The following is a 21,186-nucleotide window of genomic DNA, read 5'->3' as shown; positions in this document are numbered from 1 at the left end:
ATCCAGGGTTAACAGGGAGGCCCCTGTCACAAAAGCTAATGACCGGAGCATTAGGGGCAGAGCCGGTTGCAGACCTCGGGGTCCTTCCCGGCTCCAGCACCGCGAGCGTCCAGTCTCCTCCAACGAAACGTTGGTCAACGGGGTTGGGTGAGGGAGGACTTCAGGAAGCCCCCACCGTCTAACAATCTGGACAGCTATAGGAGCAGACCCGCCGCTCGCCTCAGCTGACCCAGCGGCGACGACAGCGGAGCCACCAGCAGCCGCCGTACAGATCGGCCTGTCATCCCGCCGCCGCGCTCGGGGACCGCAGGCACAGGCCGGGCGGCCAATCCCGAGGCCCGGGAAGGGGTCACGCAGCGGCTGCGGCGGCGCCGACTCAGTCTGCGGCCCTCAGGAGCCCGCAGCGGCCGCTGCCCGGGGCAGGACACGCCAGGCCTTCCCGCCCCGAGGCCCCGAGGCCCCGCCCGGCCGCGCCCCGGGCCGCGCGGCGGCGCAGGGCGCATGCGTGCCGCGGGGGATGCCGGGAGCGCGCAGTGGCGGCAGCGGCGGCGGCGGCGGCGGCTCCGGCGGGGACGCGAGCGGGGCGGTGACCGTGTGGGAGGTGGTCTCACTCTTGGCCAAACTGTTGGGGACCGTCGCCGCCCTGAAGGTGGTTCTGTACCTGCTCCGAGTGTGCCTAGCGATGGCCTGGAAATCCGGCGGCGCCAGCCACTCGGAGCTGATCCACAATCTCCGCAGTAAGTGCCACCCCCGCCCGGTGTGGGGCAGTTGGGGCAGGCTAGGCCTGGACCAGGTCCCCTGGACCGTCCGGAACGTTCTGGGGGCCAGCCCCGGTCCCCGCCCCCACCTCCACTCCGCGTCGGTTGCAGGACTGCTGCGGAGCCGGGACGGTGGTGGCGAGCTGCAGGCGCTGCCACCGGCTGTCCCGGGACCTGTCCCTGCTGGACGGGCAGCGGGAGATGGTGCACTGGGGTCCCCGCCGCCGCCGCTGCTGGGGCTCAGTGTCCCCCGGCGCGCCGGCGAAAAGGGGGCGCGGCCCGGGTCCGGCCTGGGCCGGCGAGGGGCGTGATTTCACGGTGGGCCTGGCCGCTGGGCAGGGAGCCGAGGGGACCGCAGGCTGGCCCCCGCGGTCCTTTACCTTCCTTCTCCTCCTCCTCCTCCTCCGTGGACTTCTCTCCTGTTCGCCTCCCCCGCCCTCCGGGTTTTCCTCCGGAGGGAGATGCGGCTGTCTGATACCCGCGAGGGGAGGGGAGGAAGGCGAGAGCGTCCTGCTGTTGTGGATGCGGGGAGAAATTTCTCGGGCTGCTGTCCAGTGGGAAGCTCCGTGGGGGACGGAGGAGGACAGAATGGGCCCGGGGTGGGTGGGGGCGGAGGCGGGACGCTGTTCCCGGGAGACTTGTGTTTTGGGGGCGTTCAGAATTCCCGAATCCAGCAAAAAATACTGTGTTCAGAGCTACCGCTGGCTTTAAAACCCAGCGGAGGAAGTTTCTTTATACCATTCTCTTTAGTTATTGTATTCCTTCCTCTGATGATAATTTTAGGGTGGGATGAATGCTGTGTCATTTTCTTTTTTTAAATTGAAATACAGTGTCGCCGTCTGTTGAGGAGACCAGAAAGAACGCGATGCATACATAATCCCAACTGGGAAGACTTTGCGAATAATCGTATGCTGCCACGTGGTATCTTCAGTTATCCTGTTTTTGTATTTTTGTTGTTCTCCTCCCCATTTGCTTTTTCGTGTTTGTCCTACACACTGGATCTGTAATCAACTTGGCATCTGGGAACATTTTTTAAAAAGTAGTCTTTGAATCTTCTAAAATAAAGTCATACTCATCCGTTCCCTCCCTGCCTAATACGTACTGATTATTCACTGTATCAAAGGACTTCAAATAGTTCGTGGAAAATGAAATGACAGAATACTGTTGGTTTTGCTGCAAAAATGTTTAGGTTCCGCCCCAGGTTCTTCAGGAGAGGTTTCCCATGAGTGTTTTGAGGGCTGCAGGTGCTTAGCTCTGTGCTAGGACTGCAAAGGCAAAAGAGAGAAATAGTGTTTGGCAAGTCATGTCCTTGGCACTTTGTTGTCATCCGACTTTTAAAAACAATACTTGAAATGAGGAAGTTGTGTTTTTAGTGTTTAGTAATAAAAACGGTTTAGATGCTAGAGTTTTGTCGGTCATTGCCAGTGTTCACTTTCCGAACAGATATTTGGAAAGGGACATATATGTAACTGAGGCAGTATTGTAAAGTGTGTGTGATCTGGGTCCCCATATAATTGTGCATAATCTCAATATGCCGTAAATACATGTGTAAGGTTTCCTAATGGGGTCTGAGTGCCTGCTCTTGCAGTATATGTATCTGAAATAGTCTGTGCATGAATTGTGATCAAGTCATTTGCACCTACTGTAGATGATCACCATAGATGCTTGGCTGTGGCTGGAATGTGTAATCAGGCTCTTAAAAGTTTTCTTTTTTGGGTAGCTTTGTGGTGAGCCAAGACTAGATCTTTACCCAGTGGTTTTATAATCACTGTAATGTGTTGCATTACTGTTCTTAGTTAAAATTTCCAAGGAGTTTTTTCTCCCCAGAAAATTTAGTTAGGAGTATTTAGCACAGTTGGTATTGAAAGCGCTTGGCTTCCTACTGGACCTATGATTGGGGAGAGGAAGTTAGAGTAGTCAGGTTGCAACACTTGTGCAAGTTTAGTTTCAGCTTCTTGCTTAAGTAATTCTAGCTAATTGTCCTTTTTTATTTATGTGTGGGAATATACTAGTAAGTAATTTATAGTACATTGAATGCTATTCAATTTATATGATGTTTTTATTTTCAATATCAATGTACATCTACTTTAAAGCTAAATAGAATTAAAAATTCAGTTCTTTCATCATACTGATCATTTTGTAAGAGGTAAAAGCCACATGAAGCTAGTGGCTGTCCTGTGGGACAGAGTAGATGCAGCAGCATTACCTCACAGAAGGTTCTGGGCTCTGCTAGACCTAGATGCTTGGTGGTATCATGTTCTGTGTAATGGAACTTCAGGCTATGGAAGAAGCAAGTTTCTTTTTTGGCAGACTTGCTTTAAAAGTGACAATGAAAGATTGTCAGATATGGAAGATGAAGATAATAGGAGGATTGGTATTTTATATGGTTCTTTGATGAGTTGAGATTCTTTTTTAAAAAATAATTTATTTGAAAGATAGGGTTACAGAGAGAGAAAGAGAAAGAGAGAGACAGAGACAGATGGAAATCCAGTGAGCTTACATCCTCTGGTTTACTCCCAGGTGGCTGCAGGCTCTGATGCTAGGGTAGATAGAGGCCAGGAGCTTGGCGCGTGGTGTGGGTCTCCCCTGTGGTTGTCAGGAGCTGCCGCAGGTGTGGGTCTCCCCCGTGGGTGTCAGGAGCTGCCGCAGGTGTGGGTTTCTAACGTGGTGGCAGGAGCTGCCGCAAGTGTGGGTCTCCCCCGTGGGTGTCAGGAGCTGCCGCAGGTGTGGGTTTCTAACGTGGTGGCAGGAGCTGCCGCAGGTGTGGGTCTCCCCCGTGGGTGTCAGGAGCTGCCGCAGGTGTGGGTCTGCCCCGTGGGTGTCAGGAGCTGCCGCAGGTGTGGGTGTCCCCCGTGGGTGTCAGGAGCTGCCGCAGGTGTGGGTCTCCCCCGTGGGTGTCAGGAGCTGCCGCAGGTGTGGGTTTCTAACGTGGTGGCAGGAGCTGCCGCAAGTGTGGGTCTCCCCCGTGGGTGTCAGGAGCTGCCGCAGGTGTGGGTTTCTAACGTGGTGGCAGGAGCTGCCGCAGGTGTGGGTCTCCCCCGTGGGTGTTAGGAGCTGCCGCAGGTGTGGGTGTCCCCTGTGGGTGTCAGGAGCTGCCGCAGGTGTGGGTCTGCCCCGTGGGTGTCAGGAGCTGCCGCAGGTGTGGGTCTCTGCCACCGGTGTCAGCAGCTGTTGCAGGTGTGGGTCTCCCCCGTGGGTGTCAGGAGCTGCCGTAGGTGTGGGTCTCCCCCGTGGGTGTCAGGAGCTGCCGCAGGTGTGGGTCTCCCCCGTGGGTGTCAGGAGCTGCCGCAGGTGTGGGCCATCTACTGCTTCTTTCCCAGGCACAGCAGCAGGAAGCTGCGTTGGGAGCTGAGCAGCTGAGGTGGTGAGGAATGCTGACCTCACGGTGTCTTTCCCTTTGGGCCACAATGCCTTCCTACAGACAGAGATTCTTCCTTTAGCAGAGAGAAAGGGTGCTTAAATAGTTGAAGAAATGTCATTAAAATGGGCCCAAACCAGGAAAAATGAAAGACAGATTTTGACTTTGTAAAAAAGTTGTTATTTTTGTTTTATTTGAAAGGCAGATTTACAGAGAGGAGAGACAGAGAGAGAACTTCCATCTGCTGGTTCGTTCCTCAGATGTACACCATGGTTGGAGGTTGTTCGAGGGGCTCAAGGACCGGTACCATCGTCTGCTGCTTTCCCAATTCATTGGCAGGGAACTGGTTCAAAAGTGGAGCAGTGAGCACCAACCAGTGCCCATGTGGGATTGCTGGCACTACCAGGCTGAGGATGAGCCTGTTGAACCACCTTGCTGGCACCAGAGTATTGTAAGGCATAAAGAGTTCACAATCAAAGTCAGCTTTGAAAAATAGTGTTTTCTACCAGGATTGGGGCAGAGGTGGCTGGACAGAAGAGCACCCATCAGAGTGTGTGTGGGCTGGATAATAGGGCAGGTTGGGTAGCACTAGGCTTCAATGACCATTGACATGTATGAGAGCTGAATGGGATGTGGGACAGACTGGACAAGCCTTTGGTACATACTGGCAAGTGTGGGAACCAGGATAGGGGGCAGGCCTGGTGGGAATTATGGGGAGTCACCCCAGCTAGGCTGCAGCTCCCACTGGTTTGCGTGAAGGCCCATTGTGAAGTGGGCAGGACCAGGCTGGACTGCAACACCCATTGGTTCATGTGGAGACAGGGCTGGAGACAGGGCTGGACACAGAACTGACCCAGCAAATGCAACCACCAGCATGTGCATAAGCTAATTGGGGTGAGGGACTGTGTTGAGCCCTGTACTGGCAAACTTTCGCAAGAATCGGGTCTTGGATTACCTCAGATGAAGTTTCTCTGGGGATCCCTCCAACTGAACTGCTGATCTCAGAACCACAACCATGAAGAGACTATGTCAGCCAGTGGATTCTGAAGAGATTTCATCATGCTTGGAGTGGTGAGACTGGCAGCAATTCAGAACTGTTGAACTATCAAAACTGAATGAGCAGGACCCTCGGAGCATGCCTCATGTCGGGAACCTGGGCTGGGTGGGGCTTTTCCTTTTATCTTTCCTCTCACCCCAGATACAGAAAAAAAAAATATTAATGCGGAAAAAATAAAGAAAAATAGTGTTTTCTGTTATTGAATTTGTTGACATCGCTAACAGTTGAGACCAATTTAAGGAATGTTGTAGAAAGGAATTCCATCATCAGATTTGAATGCACATTAGGTTTCTAAAGACCTTTCCAAGATTTAGTGAGTTTTTTTTTTTAAAAGATTTATTGATTTTATTACAAAGTCAGATATACAGAGAGGAGGAGAGACAGAGAGGAAGATCTTCCGTCCGATGATTCACTCCCCAAGTGAGCCGAAACGGCCGGTTCCGCACCGATCCGAAGCTGGGAACCTGGAACCTCCTCCAGGTCTCCCACACAGGTGCAGGGTTCCAATGCTTTGGGCCGTCCTTGACTGCTTTCCCAGACCACAAGCAGGGAGCTGGATGGGAAGTGGAGCTGCCAAGATTAGAACCGGCGCCCATATGGGATCCTGGGGTGTTCAAGGGGAGGACTTTAGCCGCTAGGCCACGCCGCCGGCCCGATTTAGTGTGTTTTTAACGACATAGTTTATTATTATTACTATTTAAAAGATCTGTTTATTTTTTTTGGAAAGGCAGATATGCAGAGAGGAGGAGAGACAGAGAGGAAGGTCTTCCATCCGATGGTTCACTCCCCAAGTGGCCGCAACGGCTGGAGCAGCCAGGAGCTTCTTCCAGGTCTCCTGTGGGTACAGAGCCCCAAGGCATTGTACCATCCTCGATTGCTTTCCCAGGCCACAAGTAGGGACTGGATGGGAAGCAGGGCCACTGGGATTAGAATCGGCATCCATATGGGATCCCGGTGCATTTAAGGCAAGGACTTTAACCACTACCCTATCGCCGCCATTGTTTATTATTTATTTTCATTTTATTTGAAAGAAAAGAAAGGATCTTTCCACCTGCTATTTGCCGTTTGCATATCCATAGCATGGAGGCTGGACCACATGGAAGCCAGGGGCTAGGCTCGCAGTCTGGTTTCTTGCAGAAATGACAGGGACCTAAATACTTGAGCCTGCTGCCGCCTCCCCGGGTGCTCGTAAGCAGGAAGCTGGTTCTAAGTCAGACACTCTGATAGGGATGTGAGCATTGCAAGCAGCATCTCCCAACTGGAAAAGCCAGGCTGGAGCCAGGAGCCAGAATCACTATCTGGGTCTAGTACACGGGTGATCAGGCCCCAAGTACTTGAGTCATCTCCAGCGCCTTCCAAAGCACATTAGCTGGAAGCTGGATCTGCACCAGAGCTGGCAGGACTTAACCTAGTGCTTTGACATGGGATGTCGGTGTCAGCCATGGCTTTCCCTCAGTACTACAATGTTGTGTCCTGTCTCCCTTTGAATTCCCCTCCTTTCAAGTCCATTTTGTCTCATGCTGGATTTCCCAGTGTGCTGCTTTGTGTATGTCATTCTTCTGCTTAGGCCTAAAGCTTGCTGTAGCAAGCACAAGCCTTTCTTGCTTAGCTCCTATGCGCCAACTCTGATTCTGTTCTTCAGACTGATCTCACATTCCTACTGCTATACCTTATGCATTATGTATGTGTTAAGCTGCTGTAACAAAGACCAGAATCACAGTGGCTGTCTCCCGTAACAATCCAAATACTGTTGGGCCCGACTGCGTAGCCTAGCGGCTCAAGTCCTCACCTTGAACGCCGGGATCCCATGTGGGCGCCGGTTCTAATCCCGGCAGCTCCACTTCCCATCCAGCTCCCTGCTTGTGGCCTGGGAAAGCAGTCGAGGACGGCCCAAAGCTTTGGGACCCTGCACCCGTGTGGGAGACCCGGAAGAGGTTCCTGGTTCCCTGCTTTGGATCGGCGCGCACCGGCCCGTTTCGGCTCACTTGGGGAGTGAATCATCGGATGGAAGACCTTCCTCTCTGTCTCTCCTCCTCTCTGTATATCTGACTTTGTAATAAAAATAAATCTTAAAAAAAAACAATCCAATACTGTCAGTTCAGGGCTTATATGGTGGTTGAGTGGTGTTGGGAAGCGAGACTCCTTCTGTCCTGTTGCTATGCTCTTGTCGTTGGCAAGGTTGGAGCTGGTTTACCTTTATAATTAATGTATTCTGGGGCCCAGCAGTGTGGCCTAGTGGCTAAAGTCCTCGCCTTGAACGCCCCTGATCCCATATGGGCGCCGGTTCTAATCCCAGCAGCTCCACTTCCCATCCAGCTCCCTGCTTGTGGCCTGGGAAAGCAGTTGAGGATGGCCCAAACCTTTGGGACCCTGCTTCCGCATGGGAGACCTGGAAGAGGTTCCAGGTTCCCAGCTTCGGATCGGCGCAGCACCGGCCGTTGTGGCTCACTTGGGGAGTGAATCATCGGACGGAAGATCTTCCTCTCTGTCTCTCCTCCTCTCTGTATATCTGACTTTGTAATAAAAATAAATAAATGTTTAAAAACAAAAGTTAATGTATTCTGGGCTTGGTGTGGTACCCTAGTGGATAAAGTCCTTACCTTGCATGCACTGGGATCCCATATAGGTGCCGGTTCATATCCTGGCTGCTCCACTTTCCCTACAGCTCCCTGCTTGTGGCCTGGGAGAGCAGTAGAGGATGGCCCAAAGCCTTGGGACTGTGTGCCTACGTCAGAGACCTGGTGGAAGCTCCTGAATCCTGACTTCAGCTGGGCTCAGCTCCGGCCGTCGTGGCTGCGTGGGGAGTGAGCCTGTGAATGAAAGATCTTTCTGTCTCTCCTTGTCTCTGTAAATCTGACTTTGTAATAAAAATGAATAAATAAATAAATAGATAAATAACTAAATTTTTAAAAAGATTTATTTATTTTTTTGCAAGGCAGATATACATAGAGGAGGAGAGACAGAGAGGAAGATCTTTCATCCGATGGTTCACTCCCCAAGTGGCTGCAATGGCTGGAGCTGAACCAATCTGAAGCCAGGAGCCAGGAGCTTCTTCGAGGTCTCCCTCGTGGGTGCAGGATCCCAAGGCTTTGGGCGTAATCAACTGCTTTCCCAGGCCACAGGCAGGGAGCCTGGATTCGGAAGCAGGGCTGCCGGGATTAGAGCTGGTGCCCATATGAGATTGCAGTGCGTTCAAGAAGAGGACTTTGTAACTGCTACATTATCACCCCACGCCCAATAAATAAATCTTTGAAAACATTTCCATATTCCAGGAGAGCAGGGCCTTCCAAGGGAATCAATGTGGAGGTTGCATGCGTCATTTTTGTCTACCTCCCGTTGACAAGAACTTAATTGTAATCCTACTCATAGTTACGGAATCCTCCTGAATGCACCCAGTTAAAATGTATTACTGAAGAAGAGACAACCCTTTTCATCATACTTCTTATTAACACGTATTATGATAATTCAGTGAAGATAACTAAAAATAAATTTTAAGTTGAGTACTGTATGTACATGATCAAAATGTAAGAAGGATGTAGTGAAAATTGTCTACCACATTTCCTTTCCTGAACTCAGACTGATGAGCCCCTTTGAATTATTTTTTTTCTGATTATTTTCATATCTAAGCCATATGCCTGAAATGCTACTCCTCGTTTTATCAACTGTAGACAGCATTTGCTGACATAGTGCCAAGTTGGATGAGCACTTGTACACTAGAGACATAACCTTGCCTTGATAGTTACATTGTACCTTTTGGTTTCTCTTTTGTGGTTTACAACAGAAACTTTACGTTGTATCCTTTAACCTCTAGTTTGTGTTCTTAATTCTTTCCTGTTCTGTAATTTACAAACTTATGCCAGCTCCCAAGCCTGTCTACTTAAAAAAAAAAAAATCTTCAGTCCACTAGTTCACTGCCTAGAGGCCTACTGTCCTCCTAGCCAACACTGGGAGCTTAGTGTTCATTCCAGGATGCCAACAGAAGTGGCAGACCCTAGTGTTTGGGCCATTGTCTGCTTCCCAGGGTGTCTTGTTAGCAGAAAGCTAGACTGGAAGCAGAGGTACTGGGGCACAAACCAGGTACTGCAGCAGGAGGTGTGGATGTCCAAAGTGGCTGCACATCCCTCATCCTCTCCCCACTACTTTGTAGGAAAAGGGTATTAGGAAACTTCCTCTCCCCTCTCTTTTCTGAATTTGTTAACAGCTCTTTTGCCAGAGTCAATGGGATTTTTGTTCTGGCGATAAAGCTGTGTTTTATTTTGCTGACTTTAAAAAAAAATTAGGTATTTACTTGAAAGAGTTACAGAGAGGGAGACATGCATACATATGTACACACATACAGAGAGAGGGAGAGAGACAGACAATGAGAGAGGGAGAGGGAGGAAGAGCACGTCCCTCTGCTGCTTCATTCCCTAGATTGTTGTGGCTGCTGGAGCTAGGCCTGGAACTTGTTTCAGGCCTCTCGCATGGGTGCAGGGGCCCCAGAAGTTTTTCTTATTTTTACACTTCACCAATTGCTTGAAATCATGCCACAGTTTCATTTTCTTCGTATTTAATCCATAGGTCCTGAATAGTATGTTTTATTTGGTTTCCTGGGATTTGATTCTTTTGTGTTCCTCTCTGCCTCTCCAGTTTGAAGGCACATGTATGCCTTATTAACAAAGCCCTATTTTTTTCAAGCATTCTAGTGGCTTATAGCTTGGATGCTATTCCATTTTCCCTTCTGCATCCTGCTAACTTCTCATTTGGGTCTCTTAGATATTTGAACCAAATTAACTGTTACAGTTACTTTTTCGTTGTTTTTGTTTGCTTTTTTGTTATAATTATTAGACTCTAGGGCTACATGCAGATTGGGTATGGGTGGTTCTTTAGCTGTTTACTTGTTCAAAAAGCCTAGTATGTTTGCAGACTTACCACTAACTTGGGTACACATGCAACATGAAGTATCATATATCTTTGTTTACTAGAAATGTTTCAGGACACTGACACATGTCATAGGTTTTTAAATTAGAAGAACAGTGCAGTAACTTAGGATGGTTTTGTTTAAGCATTTTTTAGAATGTGGAATCCTGATCAAATTCAAATATAAATAATAACCTTGTAGGGGCAATTACTGTGGGGAACTGCACAGTATTAGCTCAGTGAACCTGAATTCTGAACCTTGATGTAGGCAGGTTTTTTCCTAAGAACTTATTTATTTGAAAGGAAGAGTGACACACATACCACTCACCCTGCCCTCCCCCACACACAGAAAAAGAGAATGGAATACTGGCAGCTTAATCCGTTAGCCTCTGTGCCTACTCCATATTAGCTTTTTAGTATATTTCTGAGTCACTTAGTAATTTTAGTTAATGTCATAGGTTTCTACACCTGTGGAATAAGAAAAGAATCAAAGAAAGTGTGTGTGTGTGTATTTAATTTTACAGGTTGAACGGCAGAGAAATAGAGAAATCTCTCATCCAGTGGTTTATTCTCTTGGTGCTTCCAAAAGTGGGGATAGTTCCAGTTAGATACAGGAAGAAAAAAATGTGTAAAAGAATGGTCTTGCCCACCTTTCTCACATACTCAACCCTTCCCACCCCCATCAACTATGTAAATATCATAAAAAATAAAATTTAATCGATCTCTCATGTGGATGGTAGGAACTTTATTGTTAGACCATTCCCATTGCCTCCCAGGGTTTTGATTAGCTGGAAGCTAGAATCTGGAGCTGGAACCTGGCAGCAAACCCAGGCACTTTGATGTGACAGAGGGTCATATTTTGTTTTTTTTTGTGTTTTATTAGATTTTTTAATCTTGATTGGAAAGACAGATCTACAGAGAAAAGGAGGGACAGAAAGAAAGATTTTCCATCTACTGGTTCTCTCTCCAGTTATCCCAAAGGCTGGAGCTGAGCTGATCCGAAGCCAGGAGCCAGGAGCTTTTTCTGGGTCTCCTACATGGGTGCCGAGTGCCAAGGCTTTGGGCTGTCCTCAACTGCTTTCCCAGGCCACAAGCAGGAACCTGGATGGGAAGCAAGCAGGATTAGAACCAGCATCCATATAGGATCCTGGTGCATGCAAGGCAAGGACTTTATGCACTAGGCTATCATGTGGGTCTTCTTACATCTTTTAAAAAGTTTTTTTATTAAAAGGCAAAGAATAGCAGAGACAGATATCTTCCATCTGTTGGTTCATTCCCCAGACGGTCCCAAAAGCCAGGGAATGAGCCAGACTTTAGACAGCGTCAGGCAGTCCATCTGGGTCTCCCATGTGGGTGACAGGGTCTCAGGTACTTGAGCTATTAACTGCTGCCACAATATTATATTTAAGTCTTTGATCATTGTTGAATGATTTTTGCACACAGTACGAGTTAAGCATTGAACTTCATTTTTTCACATGTGGCCATCCATTTGTCCTAACACTATTTGTTGAAAAAAAAAAAAAAACAGTAAAAAAACCACAATTTTGTTGAATGATCTTGGCACCTTTAAAACCCACAGGTTTTCAAACTCCTTCTTTATGACCATTGCTTTGAACTTGCAAGTCCCAGACAGTTTCTGTGATATTTAGCCTCTGAATAACTTGTTTTCCTGATTTCTTACCCTTGTTGAGGAATTTTCAAAGCAGTGGATGGGATCAGCAGCTCAGGCATTCCTCCTGTTGCACCCACTCTTGTTGCCAAGCACAGTGAATCAGGTGGAGCTTCCCGATGGAAGGCACACGAATCCTTCCACTTTCCTCCATTCCTGCTATCATCACTGAAGCTGTAATGTTGGTATTAACTTGTGTTGTGAATACTTTATCTTGCTTTCTTTCATTCCAGTCTCTGTAGCGTAGCTAGGATAATTATTCTAAGATGCATTTATTTGATCCTGTCATTCCCTGAGTAAAAGATTTCCCTTATTCATTTCAGAAAATGGTATCATAAAGACAGATAAAGTATTTGAAGTTATGCTGGCTACAGATCGCTCCCACTATGCAAAATGTAACCCTTATATGGATTCTCCACAATCAATAGGTAAGCTTTAAATTTCTGAAAATGTGAGAATTTTTCTCTTTTACTATTATTTTTGTAAGTGGAAAAGGACTGGGACACATGTTTATTTCTTATTGCCTTGCTAATTTGAATGTTATGACTCAGTAAGTTTCATAATCCCAGGCGTATCCATTTTACTGAGATGATGTATCTTTATCTGTTTCTCACATGGCTTGTAATACATGTAATGATTAATAAAAGAAAAAAAACTCGTAGAGAATATTTTAATAAAAAGCAGGACTTTTAATCAATACTTGGTTGTAGGTGAGGGCTGAGTTTTCTTTCCAGGCCTTTCTGCTGACTTTTTTGGGAAGCCACGAATTTTCTAAATATTTAAAGGAAAAGAATGTAATTGTTGTTGATTTTTCTACTTCACTGGCCCTGATTTTTTTGGGTTGTGTTTGTATCTAGAAATGTCTACCTTTGCCTCCCTCTCCTGAAGCAGGTTTTGCTTAACTGCTGAGCCTTGGCAGTGGGCGCCTTTGAGGCTTAGAAGGGCCTCAGCATGCCATCGGCACGGGCTGCCATGCGGTCCTCTCTGGAAGTACTCTGTCAGTCAGCAGAGAAGATCCTGAGGGACTTCTGAACCCCGAAGGCACCTGCTCCCAGTGCTCAGTGAAAACTGCTTCAGAGGCAGAAACAGGTAAAGACTTTGTGAGACGTAGCACTGGAGCAAAGTAGGAGTTCAAAGCCAGGAGAGGACTGTGTGAGTTAGCATCGGTGATAAAGGCTAGATGGAAGTAGGTCATTACTCTCAGAAGCTGCTTTAATTGTCACTTGCTCAAGTTCACAGAAAGTTCTTTTGAAGTTGTTGGAAATGTGAAACAACTTAATTTTACAAAGATTTTGAATATTTTTAATATATTTAAAAGCTTATTTTCTTTTTATAAATCTGAAGAAAAAATGCAAAAAAATCTAATACTTTTTGTAGTCCCTCATTTCTTAACTAAGTGTACAGAGGGCATTTCTGGAAGTCCTGGGACTGTTTGAGATGAGCATGTTAGCCCTTGGCGTGATTCTGTGTTCTCATGTTAGCTAGTGTACATCTTGAAATCATAAAAATAAAAAGGGATCATTAGGAAAATAGTGTATGGGCGTTAGAACCAGAATTATGTGAAATATTTGGTGTTTTGTGGCAGAATGTATCAGTAGTCTCTTGTTTTGCAGGTTTCCAAGCAACAATCAGTGCTCCACACATGGTAAGTTAGTTTGGTTCATTTTGTTGTAAATGGATTGTATTTTCTCTATGAGCAACTTCTTCAATAAAAAAAAAAAGTGACGAATTAAGGGGAGAATTTAAAGTAGCATAATGGACATATTATAGAAATCTCAAGTTGGGACTGGCATGGTGGCGTAGCCATTAAATTCACTTCTTCAAATGCAGGGATCCCATGTGGGCACTGATTGAGTCCCAGCTGCTCCACTGCTGATCCATCTTCCCTATAAAGCACTTGGGAAAACAGTGGGAGATGGCCCAAGTGTTTGGGCTCCTACAACTACATACATGGGGGAGACTCAGAGGAAGCTCCTGGCTCCTGGCTTGGACCTGGTCCAACCCTGAGAGAGTGATGGCCATTTAGGGAGTGAAAAGCAGATGGAAGATTGCTCTCACTGTTTCTCCCTCTGTAATTCTTTCAAATAAATAAATTAACAGCCACAACAAAAAAAATCTGGAGTTAAACATTTTACAGTTTATTTGGGAAGTTAAGTCTAAGAGCTGTAAAATCATGACCTTGGAGGACCTGTTTGCAGTGATCTAGCGCTTTTAATCTGTTGAGAATTTTCTTGTGTTCTAAATGTCAGTTATTTGAATGAAGACTGTGTTGGATTTAGCTGGAGAGAACAATGGCTTTTCAAATTCTCTGCAAATATTTGGAGTTGCAAAAGCTCATATATAAAATTTACTGTAAGTAAGTTTTGCCCATTTATTTATAGTCAATTGATAATTATATTAAAAGAAGAAATAGGAGACTTCTTTAAGGCATAAAAAAAACACAAAAACTGTAACATAAATTTGCTGTTTTGCATGATAAAAGTTTGGGATTTTTAAAAAAATATTTATTTTATTTTTATTGCAAAGTCAAATATACAGAGAGGAGGAGAGACAGAGAGGAAGATCCTCCGTCTGATGATTCACTCCCCAAGTGACCGCAATGGCCAGTGCTGTGCCAATCTGAAGCCAGGAGCCCAGAGCCTTCTCCAGGTCTCCCATGCAGGTGCAGGGTTCCAAGGTTTTGGGCCGTCCTCGACTGCTTTCCCAGGCCACAGGCAGTGAGCTGGATGGGAAGCGGGGCAATCAGGATTAGAACCGGCATCCATATGGGATCCCAGTGTGTTCGAGGCGAGGACTAGCCGCTAGGCCATGGTCCCAGGCCCTGGGATTTTTGTAGTAAGAAAAATATTACAAGCAAAAATAAAGGAAGACAAACTGAGGGAAATACTTGTTTGTATTTTTTCATTATTTATGGAAATACTTGAAAGGTAGTGCGACAGGGAGGAAAGGTAGAGAGAGAATGAGGGCGAGTGGGAGGACTGATGTTTGCCCTCAGGTTTACTCCCAAGTGTCTGCTGGAGCCAGGGTCTGGGCCAGGCTGAAGCACAAGCCCATGGTTCCACCTGATCTCCCGTCTCCCATGGGTGTGGTAGGAGCCACACACTTGTGTCAGGATCTCTTGCCTCCCAGCATACACTAGCAGGAAGCTGGGTCCAAATGGAGCCTGGATGCAAATCTAGGCCTCTTGGTGCAGGATACAGCTGTCCGTGGAAGCAGCTTAACCTGCCATTCTTGTCAACGAGAAGTATTGGTAACACAAATGACATTGTAGGACATATTTCAGTATGTATAGGTATATGCATAGATAATATATGTGTATTCCTTACGTTAATAAGTAAGACACTGGTAAGTCAGAGGAAAATGAGAAAAGGACAAGATTATTTTGGCAGGTGTGGGGTCAGTGTTGTTGGCTGACCAGAAGAAGCTCTTGACTCCTGGCTTCAAATCGGCTCAGCTCTGGCTATTGTAGTTGCTTGCAGAGTGAATCAGCAGATGGAAGATCTTCCTTTCTGTCTCTTGTCCTCTCTGTATATCAGACTTTCTGATAAAAATAAAATAAATCCTTGAAAAAAAAAAGGGCCCGGCATGATGGCTTAGCAGCTAAAGTCCTCCCCTTGAACACGCCCAGGATCCCATAAGGGCGCCGGTTCTAATCCCAGCACTTCCCATCCAGCTCCCTGCTTGTGGCCTGGGAAAGCAGTCGAGGACAACCCAAAGCCTTGGGGCCCTGCACCTGTGTGAGAGACCCGGAAGAGGCTCTTGGCTCCTGGCTTCGGATTGGCACAGCACCGCCCAATGCGGTTACTTGGACAGTGAATCAATAGACGGAAGATCTTCTTCGCTCTCTGTCCTCCTCTCTGTGTATCTGACAATAAAAATAAAAGTGGGGGCTGCTGAAGTTAGAGCTGGTGCCACTCAAAGTGTTCTTGTGTCTACTGGTTCACTCTTCCAATGCCCTCGAGAGCCAGGGCCAGACCAGGTTGAGACCACGAACCGGGAACCCAATTTAGGTCTCCCACTTATGTGGTCAGTTATTTGAGCCATTACCTGTTGCCTCCCAGGGTGTATTACCAGGAAGCTGGACTGGAAGTGGACTTGAACCAGGTGTTTCAGTGTTTGTGGATATCCCAAATGATGGATTAACCATTTTGCCAATCACCTATCCTAGAGCCCCAATTTTAATTTCAAGGTATTTACTCTATATTGTACAAGTGAAAAATCTCGTGAGTGAAGTTGTTCATTGGCACATTATTTGTAATAGAAGAATGTAGCAATAACCAATAATAATCTACTAACAGTAGTTTAGAATACATCCTTCTAGTGAAGTGTTGTGTAGCTGTTAAATGAGGAAGGGCTAAAAGTATGAATAAGGGAAGATCTTCAAGAAACAGTACTTAAAGTAGGATGTGGAGGATATTTAGAGTGATCTGTAGAACATGAAAGCCGAATAGATGCACATACGTATGTAATTTTCCTAGAGAAACTAAAGCTAAATTTTTCTAAGGCAGGGAATTAGATGATTGGAAGTGCAGGAATAGAAATAAAATCTGATTTTTGAGGCTTTTTTCTTACTGCTTTTTACACTTTAGCTGTTATCTCGTTTTGTTTGTTTACCATGGAATAGTAGTTGCTTTTTTATACTTTACCCATTTAATTAAATTAATGAGTAAGAAATTATGCTGTTGCGTATTTGGCCTGGTGGCTGAGGTGCTGCTTGGGATGCTGCACACCCTGTTCAGGTGCCTTCTTTCCAGTCCTGGCTCCTGCAAATGTGATTCAGCTTCATGCTAGTTCACACACTGGGGGACTGCAGGTGATGGCTCAAGTGCCTGGGCCCTTGCCACCTGTGTGGGAAGCCTAGGTTCTGTGCCTGACTCCTGGCTTAGGCCTGACCTGTCCCTGGCTGCCGTGGGCGCCTGAGGAGGAAACCAATGGGTGGATTCTTTCTGCTTCTGTGCCTTTGAAAGAAATGAAACTTTTTTTTTTTTTAGATTTTGTTATTTATTTGAAGGGCAGAGTTACACACACACACAGAGCAAGTGTGGGTATATATGAAAGACAGAGAAGGAGGCAAAACATTTTCATCTATTGGTTCTCCCCACATGACCAGAGAGCTGAAGCCAGGAACCAGGAGCTTCCTCCTGGTCTCCTATGTGGTACAGAAGCCAGGTGTTTGGGCCATTCTCTTCTGCTTTCCCAGATTCATTAACAGGGCGCTGGATTGGAAATGGGACAGCTGGGACTGAAACTGGAATCTTTATTGAATGCCAGCATTATCTTCCATTTGCTGGTTCACTCCTCAGATAGCTGCAATGGCCAGAGCTGAGCTGATCTGAGCTGCTTCTGGGTCTTCTATGTGGGTACAGGATTCCAAGGCGTTGGGCTAACCTCTGTTGCTTTCCTAGGACTAAGTAGAGAGCTGAATGGGAAGTGGAGTGGCCAGGATTAGAACTGGTGCCCATATGGGATCCTGGTGCCTCTGAGCCCTCGCTTTGGGCCCCTGGTAGTTCACTTTCTTAATGGCTGCTTTCTAAATGACTATAGTGGCCAGGGCTTGGCCAGGCCAAAGTCTGGAGCCACTAGTTTCCACTTGGTTTCCCACGTGGGTACCGGGACCCAAGCACTTGGCCCCTCTTCTATGGTTTGTCCAGGCCATTAGCAGGGAGCTGGAACAGAAATGGAGCATCTGGGACGCTAACTGGCACCCATGTGGAAGGAGGTAATTGCAGGTAGTAGCTGTACCTGCCATGTCATGATGCAAGCCCCTGGCCTTTTCTGATTGGCATTTAGAATTTAGCTTTCTTTTTTCAAGTCTATGCGTGTAAGTCAGCACTTCATTCCTTTTTATGGCTAAATAATATTCCATTGTGTGGATATACTGTGTCAGCTGTTGAACATTTGGATTATTACTACCTTTTCTAAATAATATATACAAGTTTTGGTGTGGGTGTACTTTTTTTTTTTGGTATTTATCTAGGAATGAACTTGTTCAGGTGTATTATAACTGCTTAATAGTTCTCAGACTCTTCTAAAGTGGCTATACAGGTTTACAATTCTACAAATGATTGAATCTTCTAATCGCCCTACCACATTTTTAGTGTTTATTATTTATTAATGACATTGAAGTGGTATTTTCTTGTGAATTTACTTTAAATTTTCACAATGATTAATTATGTTGATCTTTGCATACGTTTATTGGTTATTTGTGTATCTTTCTTGAAGGAATGTCTTCAAATACCTTACCCATTTTTAAATTGTGTTGCCCTTTTACTGTTGAGACGTATGCATTTAAGGCCCAGTGTGGTAGCCTAGTGACTAAAGTCCTTGCCTTGCACACACCGAGATCCCACATGGGCAGCAGTTCCTATCCTGGCTGCTCCACTTCCCTTCCAGTTCTTTGGTTGTGGCCTGGGAAAGCAGTATAGGACGGCACAAAGCCTTGGGGCCCTGCACCTGTATGGGAGACCCGGAAGAGGCTCGAGGCTCCTGTGTTCGGATCAGCTCAGCTCTGGCCATTGTGGCTGCTTGGGGAATGAACCAGCGGGTGGACGATCTTTTTACAAATGTTCTATATGTATTTATGATAGGATATAATTGGTTAAAATTTCTGTAATCATCAGTGTATGAATAAAGAATATCAATGAATCTAAAATGATTCAGAAGAAAATTATTAGGGAACAAATTATTCATGTAGTATCAAATAATTATTTCATGTATTACTTAGTAATTATGAGGAGAAAATACAGCTTGAAAATAGAGTGTCCCAGTCAGTGGTCACCATATTCACTGAGTAATTGAGCTTTCTGTAGCTGTTTGTTAGATGGCCCTGCATTATGACCTTCCTTGATGCAACACAGTGGGAGGTGCACAGCTAGGAACTGTGCAGTGTTCTTGCTAGAATTTTGCATCTCACTCTAATGCTGAGGCAATAGGCACATCTAGAATGGGAGGTATTTGTGTGGGGACAACTGGGCAGAACTCTAAGTCAGTGTTCTGGAGAACAATCAAGTGGGAGAATAGATTGGTAAAAACAATGTCTTGACCTTGACTGTTAGGAGAAAATAGGTGTGAAGGACATTTTGGTATCAATGGAAGAGAATTGGGTGTCGTGAGTATGTTGGATGATGCTGTGCTGGTGGTAGTGGTTGTGAAGAAGGGTATTCTGGTTTAGGGCAGGTGCATGCTGCGCATTTAGGAGTAAAGTGTCATGATGCCTACAGTCTGTTTTTTGATAGTTTGGTAAAAAGTGCTGAATTGACTGATGGTGATTGATGTTAGGAGAAAACTTTGTTCATTGTATTTCTAATTTTTCTGTATGTTTGAAATTGCTATTATAAGTATAAAAATAAATTTTAAAAACTATATTTAGACTTAAAAAGAGATGAGCAAGAGTTACAGAGAAAAATATTAGCTATAGTGATAAAAGTTTGTAAAAAGCTGATAGTTGTGATTGAAGGCCTTAGTATTTCTGTGGGGAGCAGGATGCTGAATCTGCTCCGGGATTGATATGGGCCGTTGCAAGATAGCTGCTGGCCCAGGGCCAGGAGGAGGAGTTGGTCTAGCCAGCAGGTAAACAGGAAGTCACAGGGATAGGCCAGTGGCCTCGCTGTGATTACTGGCCTATCACGTAGCGCCAAGTGGACCCACGGGGAGAAGTGATTGGTGGAGAATGATATAAAAGTAGCCGGTAAAAAAGCTAGAGGATGGGGCGGATGGAGAAAGACGTGACAAGGGTGAAGAAGGACGGGCGGGAGGAAGGGTGCCGGAGAGAAAGTGGAAAAGAGGGATACAGACAGAAACAGTAAAAGCAGTATGGGGAGACGGGGATAAGAACGGAGAAATGCAGCAGAAAGTACGGGAAGAAATATGGGAATAAGGGTGGCGGAAAGAGGGCTGGAGAAGCGGCAGAGGAAAGCTTAGACCAATGGGGACAGGAACAGTGGAGATAAGGATTTAAACGCAGCCGCTTTTGGCAGTGAGGGGTCCGGTTGCAGTTCCGGCTTTTCCCAGACCCTCAAGAGTGTGGCTCGTCATTTTAAGTGTTGCTGCTAGGCAGTGGCAATTTCAATTTTTTGTTTGATAAGTGGAGAGACGGAGACACATAGAGGATGAGTGAACACTCTCCTGTTCGATGGTTCACTGTTCAAATCCCCATAATATCTCAGGCTAATTCTGGGTCAAGGATGAAACCAGGAGCCAGAATTACAGTCCAGCCTTCCCTCATGGTCGAGGGGAACTACTCTGAGCTATATTTGCTGTTGCCCTTGGTATACATTAGCCGGAAGTTAAAATCTAGATGCTTGAGCTGAAAATCCAACCTGGGCACTCTGTTGTGGGATGTGAACATTTTTTTATTAGAAAGTCAGATATACATAGAGGAGGAGTGCCGGTGAGAAAGATCTTCCATCCGATGATTCACATGTGAGCGCAACGGCTGATGTTATACCGATCTGAAGCCAGGATCCAGAAGCTTCTTCCAGGTCTCTCACACGGGTGCAGAGTCCCAAGGCTTTGGTCTGTCCTCGACTGCTTTCCCAGGCCACAAGCAGGGAGCTGGATGGGAAGTGGAGCTGCTGGGATTAGAACTGGCACCCATATGGGATCCCGGGGCATTCAAGGCAAGGACTTTAGCCGCTAAGCCATCATGCCAGGCCCGGATGTGAACATCTTAATGTCTTGGCTAACCACTCGCTGCCACAATTGGCTCTAGACGAATTCAGGCTTCTTTGTTTTGTTTTGTTTTTTTGTTTATGCTCATTCAGTTGTGTGTCTAATGTTCCCTTATCATCATATTCAGGTTATGCTTCTTTGGTAGCAATAGGATGGTAGTGTTTCTGTGTTCTCATTATCTCATCACTGGCATGCACCTTTGATTCACCATATGGCTTAATTTCGTTTGGAAGAGAAAGAGAGATCTTTCACCCACTGGTTTACTCCCCAAATGGCTACATCGGCCTGGTTGGATTGGCTGAAGCCAGGAGCACAGTACTCTACCAGATCTCCCAAATGGGTGACAAGGATGTAGTTACTTGGGTGTGCATTAGCAGGTATCTGTATTGGAAGAGGAGGTGAGATTCAAACCATACATTCCAACAAGGGGTGTGAATTTCCTAGTCGGTGACTTAACTCACTGTACCGTAGTATCTGCCCTAATTTTTCCTGTTTTTGAAGATATTCACCCCATTGAAGTACCATCTGACAGACTTCTCCATGGTGGAGTTACTCATTTATAATTCATATTTACTTTATAAGAGGGATACTTTGAGGATGTGTACCTTATTCATGTTAGAATATATTCATGATTTCTGTTTTCCCCATGTTTACCTCCCTTCTCGGATAGTGAGGAACTCGGCTCCTGTTCCTTCACATGTTGGTTTGATCCTTCTCCTGTATGTGGCCAGTTTCCCTCTGCTGTCAGTGCTGGTCTTTTTTGCTGCTCCTTCTC

At 46.1% G+C, this 21,186-nt stretch overlaps 1 protein-coding gene across 3 annotated transcripts in view; it reads left to right on the top strand.

Moving 5' to 3' along the window:
• The first annotated feature begins 461 nt into the window (after positions 1-461).
• Positions 462-21,186, top strand: part of PCMT1 (protein-L-isoaspartate (D-aspartate) O-methyltransferase) — a 42,860-nt gene continuing 22,135 nt past the window's right edge. For 2 of the 3 annotated variants that reach the window (XM_058665779.1, XM_058665842.1), the window contains exons 1-3: positions 462-737; positions 12,065-12,169; positions 13,355-13,386. In XM_058665779.1, coding sequence (XP_058521762.1) covers positions 518-737; positions 12,065-12,169; positions 13,355-13,386 — 357 coding nt within the window. In that variant the 5' untranslated portion in view covers positions 462-517. Of the gene's footprint in view, positions 738-5,057; positions 5,188-12,064; positions 12,170-13,354; positions 13,387-21,186 lie in introns of those variants that run through there. The other variant, XM_058665901.1, reaches the window with a different exon arrangement.

The sequence above is a fragment of the Ochotona princeps genome, chromosome 1 (assembly GCF_030435755.1).
Source record: "Ochotona princeps isolate mOchPri1 chromosome 1, mOchPri1.hap1, whole genome shotgun sequence".
Taxonomy (NCBI): domain Eukaryota; kingdom Metazoa; phylum Chordata; class Mammalia; order Lagomorpha; family Ochotonidae; genus Ochotona; species Ochotona princeps.
The sequence above is the reverse complement of the archived record's forward strand: the minus strand, read 5'-3'. Positions and strand labels throughout refer to the sequence as shown.